At 70.2% G+C, this 4429-nt stretch overlaps 2 protein-coding genes across 2 annotated transcripts in view; one reads left to right on the top strand and one right to left on the bottom strand.

Moving 5' to 3' along the window:
- The first annotated feature begins 62 nt into the window (after positions 1 to 62).
- On the top strand, positions 63 to 3448 carry ILK (integrin linked kinase). Its single transcript, XM_006037276.3, has 11 exons — positions 63 to 488; positions 719 to 814; positions 893 to 989; positions 1125 to 1208; positions 1364 to 1449; positions 1682 to 1791; positions 1949 to 2076; positions 2178 to 2299; positions 2373 to 2472; positions 2563 to 2693; positions 2786 to 3448. Exons 1-11 carry the CDS (start codon positions 234 to 236, stop codon positions 2933 to 2935), a joined length of 1359 nt encoding a protein of 452 aa, XP_006037338.1. The 5' UTR covers positions 63 to 233; the 3' UTR covers positions 2936 to 3448.
- A 426-nt stretch (positions 3449 to 3874) lies between these two features.
- TAF10 (TATA-box binding protein associated factor 10) overlaps positions 3875 to 4429 on the bottom strand; it is a 1344-nt gene continuing 789 nt past the window's right edge. Inside the window, 3 exon segments of the mRNA XM_025193714.1 lie at positions 3875 to 4055; positions 4148 to 4261; positions 4263 to 4423. Coding sequence (XP_025049499.1) covers positions 3966 to 4055; positions 4148 to 4261; positions 4263 to 4423 — 365 coding nt within the window. The 3' untranslated portion in view covers positions 3875 to 3965.

The raw sequence follows: 4429 nt of genomic DNA, 5'->3' as shown, positions 1-4429 counted from the left end.
TCCCCCGGGCCACGGTCTCCTTTTAAGGCCCGGCGTCGCCCCCTCCCGCACGGGCGGCACAGGGAGCGCGGAGGGGGGGCTCCTGCCTGCGCCCTCCGGAGCTGCCCCAGCGCCTGCGACGGGGCCGGGGGGCTGCAGGCGCACACCTCTGCCCCAGTCCCCCCTGCCCCGTGTGCCCCAGGCTGAGGCCACGGTGCCCCTGGTGCTGTCCCGTCGGCCTCCCCCTGCCCGGGATGCCCCCGTTGTGCGTGGGGTCCGGCTCCACGCCCGCAGCGAACCTCCGCGCAGGGTGCAGGACTCACCCCCCCGCGTGCTCCCCCAGGGATGACCACGGCTTCAGCCCGCTGCACTGGGCCTGCCGCGAGGGCCGCTCCAACGTGGTCGACATGCTGATCATGCGGGGGGCGCGCATCAACGTCATGAACCGGGGCGACGACACCCCCCTGCACCTGGCGGCCAGCCACGGCCACCGCGACATCGTGCAGAAGGTACCGACCGGCACCCCCGCAGCACCCCCCGCCCCACAGAGCACTCCTCAGCACCCCACAATTCCCCCAGCACCCATGCCGGGGCCCCCACAATGCCCCAGGACCTGTCAGCACCCTGCCCCTCCCCCTTTGCTCCCAGGACCCCATGTGCCCCGTCACTGGGCGTCACTGGGAGCAGGGAACTGGGACCCAGCGCCCCCCCACACTGAGGTCCCTGGCTGCTCCCGCAGCTGATCCAGTTCAAGGCCGACATCAACGCGGTGAACGAGCACGGGAACACGCCGCTGCACTACGCCTGCTTCTGGGGCCACGAGCAGGTGGCCGAGGTGAGCCCTGCCGGCCCGGCGGGGGGGCTGGGGGCACTAAGCTGCAGGGCCGGGGTCTCACCCTCCCCCTACCCACAGGACCTGGTGAGCAGCGGGGCCCTGGTCAGCATCTCCAACAAGTACGGCGAGATGCCCCTGGACAAGGCCAAGGTCCCGCTCCGAGAGGCTCTCAAAGGTAAATGTCGCCCCCGCCCTGCCCTGGGCCGCAGCCCGCCACCCCCTCGTGTCCTGCCCCAGGCACACGCCCTCTTCCCTGGCCGTGCCCGGTCTCTCCCGCAGACCCCGGCACCCAGCGCACATCTCTCCGCAGAGCGGGCTGAGAAGCTGGGCCAGAGCCTGACCAAGATCCCCTACAAGGACACCTTCTGGAAGGGCACGACCCGCACCCGGCCACGTAAGCTTGCTGCCACCACAGGGGCGGGTTGGGGGCACTTCTCTGCTTGCAGGGGGCTTCTTGGGGTCGCCCACTGGCAGCCCCCCACAGCTGCAGAGCTGGGGAGGTGGGGGGGAGTTGGGCAGCTCTTCCCAGATTCCCCTCTGTGCTTGCAGGAAATGGGACCCTGAACAAACTGGCCGGCATCGACTTCAAGCAGCTGAACCTGGGCCACAAACTCAACGAGAACCAGTCTGGAGAGGTGGGCATGGCAGAGGCCAGGGCACCGTGCCCTGGGGGCTGCCCAGCCCCTGGCTGGGGTACAAGCCTTGACTCTGCTACCGTCACTCCTACAGTCTGGGGCTCATCCCCTAGTCCGCGCGTGCCCTCCTCCCGTCTGCACAGGGGGTCACAGCCCTGGGGGCGGGCTGGGAAGAGCAGAAGGGCCCCGTACCCCGTGATCCGCCCCGCTGACCCTGTCCGTGTCTCGGCAGCTGTGGAGGGGGCGCTGGCAGGGCAATGACATCGTCATCAAGGTGCTGAAGATCCGGGACTGGACGACTGGGAAGAGCCGCGACTTCAACGAGGAGTATCCCAAGCTCCGGTGGGGCCGAGGGCCTGGCCGCGGGATGGAGGGGTGGGGGGACGTCTCTGGGCAGGGGTGCAGGTGGTGGGGCTGGGCCATGGCTGGAGTGTGAGGGGCGGGGTGGTGGGGATGGGCCCGGGGGGAGCCTGTGGTGCTCAGGCCCGGCCTCTCGCAGGATCTTCTCACACCCCAACGTGCTGCCTGTGCTGGGCGCCTGCCAGGCGCCACCCGCGCCCCACCCCATCATCATCACACACTGGATGCCCTACGGATCCCTCTACAACGTGCTGCACGAGGGCACGAGTGAGTGTGGGCATGGGGAGGGGCTCGCAGCGGTGGGTGGGAGGCGTTGTCCCATCCCCGGTCCTCCCCCCAGCACCGACACCGCCCGTCTCCCCCCGCAGACTTCGTGGCGGACCAGACGCAGGCGGTGAAGTTTGCGCTGGACATCGCGCGGGGCATGGCCTTCCTGCACACGCTGGAGCCCCTCATCCCCCGGCACCCCCTCAACAGCCGCAGCGTCATGGTGAGTGCGCTGCAGGCCCACCCGGCCCCCATCTGCAGCTGTGTCTCGCCCCGCTGACCCCCTCTCCCCGCAGATCGACGAGGACATGACGGCGCGGATCAGCATGGCCGACGCCAAGTTCTCCTTCCAGTGCCCCGGCAGGATGTATGCCCCAGCGTGGGTGGCGCCAGAGGGTGAGCGCAGGCAGGGCCTGGTGGGAGGGGGTCAGGTGCCGGCAGCCCCTGCCTGCCCCCTGCTCACGTCTGCCCGCGGCTTTCCCACAGCGCTGCAGAAGAAGCCTGAGGAGATCAACCGGCGCTCGGCCGACATGTGGAGCTTCGCGGTGCTGCTCTGGGAGCTGGTGACGCGCGAGGTGCCCTTTGCCGACCTCTCCAACATGGAGATCGGCATGAAGGTCAGTGCTGGGGGTGGGGGGCAGGCCTGGGGGTCTGGGCTGTAGCCCTGGGGTCCCCAATCCTGACCCGGCCGGGGGCTGCTCGCGGGCAGGTGGCGCTGGAGGGGTTGCGCCCGACCATCCCTCCCGGCATCTCGCCGCACGTCTGCAAGCTGATGAGGATCTGCATGAATGAGGACCCGGCCAAGCGCCCCAAGTTCGACATGATCGTGCCCATCCTGGAGAAGATGCAGGACAAGTAGCCCCCGCGCCCACCCAGCTGCCGCCACCAGCTTCCCCCGCCGCCCCCAAGTGCCTTCGGGAGGCGCCAGGGCCCCCGCCCGAGCCAGCCACGGACACACGGTACAGACGACGCTGCCGCCTCTGCTCCAGGCACCGCAATGCCCCCTCACCCCTGCCGCAACCGGCACTGCTCCAAGCAGGGATGGGTGCAGGCTGGGTAGGGGCCTGGCTCTGGGCAGCCCTGGACACAGGGTGAGGCCGGGCTCTGTTGGCCACTGGACGTGGAGCCCCAGGCCCAGGTTGATCTCCACTCTCCGCAGCCCTTGCCCTGTGCTCCCCAGGACCTGCCCCTCCCACCAGCCTCTCCCCCCGGGGCAGGGGGGGGAGGTTTGGGGCTGGCCTGCCCACGGCCGGCACCACCCTGGCTTCGCGCTTCACTTTGTCATGGTTTCCATCCAGGCTCCACGGGAAAACTGCCAGCGTCTGAATAAATCTTTGTTACAAAAGCAGACCACGTGTGGCTGAGTGGTGGGGTGGGGTGGGGTGGCGTGGCCTGCCTGGGGCCACGCGTGGCTGGGCGCGCCGCTGCGCAGCGACCACGCAGGGCCAGGGGGTGGGTGGGGTGCCCTGCCCAAGGAGGAGCAGCCTGACCCGGGGCCACAGGGCCAGGGCCACGTGACTGCCCTGCAGAGAGTGTTGAGCTGTACTCGGCCTCTCCACCCTTCCTCATTCGGCCACCACGACAGCGGCAGGATCTGGCCGCCCCATGGCCGCCCGCCCTTGGGACGAGGATGGGTGTCCTGGTGCAGCAGCTGGGGGCGGGAGCACCCCCCAGCGCAAAAGACGCAGACCCCAAATCCTGCGGCCGCTCCGCCCACCCACGGCTCCCGTGCCCTGCGGCGTAGACAAAGCCCGAGGCCGGGTCAGGCGCGAGCGAGGCAGACGGCACCGCAGAGAAGCCAGTACCCCGAAGTCCACGGTTTAATGACAGACGGGGTCCTGCCCCTCTGCCCGGGCCCGGCTGCGGCAGGCCCGCGGCGTGCGCGGGCGCTAGGTGAAGTAGTGCGGCTTCTTCACGTTGATGCCGTACTCGGCGAGCGCCGGCGTCAGGTCCTCCATGGTCAGCGTGTACTTCTTGTCCTGCGGGACGGGCGGCGTCATGCTCCCGCGGCCCGAGCGCGCCCCCCAGCGGCAGCAGCAGCAGCACGGTCTGGGCCCGCGCCCCCCCTCACCTTGCTCTTGTTGCGGGAGCTGCCCGAGGCCGTGCCCTTCATCTTGCAGTGCTGCAGGGCGTCGTTGGCGATGTCCGAGATGAACTTCTGCGCCGGCCGACGGGGGGGTCGCTTACATGCGCGGGTCGGATGCCTCGAAGCCGCCTCGGTGGAGGTAATAGCCCGTGACGGCATCCGGGATCTGCAAGGGGAGAGCGGGGGTCAGGCGGCGCGGCGCGGCGCGGCAGGAGCCCCCCAGCCCAGGCGTGGCGCGGCGCTCACGGGGGGGGGGTAGGCCTCCCG

The sequence above is a fragment of the Alligator sinensis genome, unplaced genomic scaffold, assembly GCF_000455745.1.
Source record: "Alligator sinensis unplaced genomic scaffold, ASM45574v1 scaffold948_1, whole genome shotgun sequence".
NCBI classification, from domain to species: Eukaryota; Metazoa; Chordata; order Crocodylia; family Alligatoridae; genus Alligator; species Alligator sinensis.
This window is presented reverse-complemented; position numbering and strand designations above follow the sequence as displayed.

Coding starts and splice junctions, on each gene's coding strand:
- ILK (XM_006037276.3), top strand. CDS start 234: ATGCCCCCGTTGTGCGTGGGGTCCGGCTCCACGCCCGCAGCGAACCTC. Junction 489..718: donor ACCGCGACATCGTGCAGAAG/GTACCGACCGGC, acceptor CTGCTCCCGCAG/CTGATCCAGTTCAAGGCCGA. Junction 815..892: donor GCCACGAGCAGGTGGCCGAG/GTGAGCCCTGCC, acceptor CCCTACCCACAG/GACCTGGTGAGCAGCGGGGC.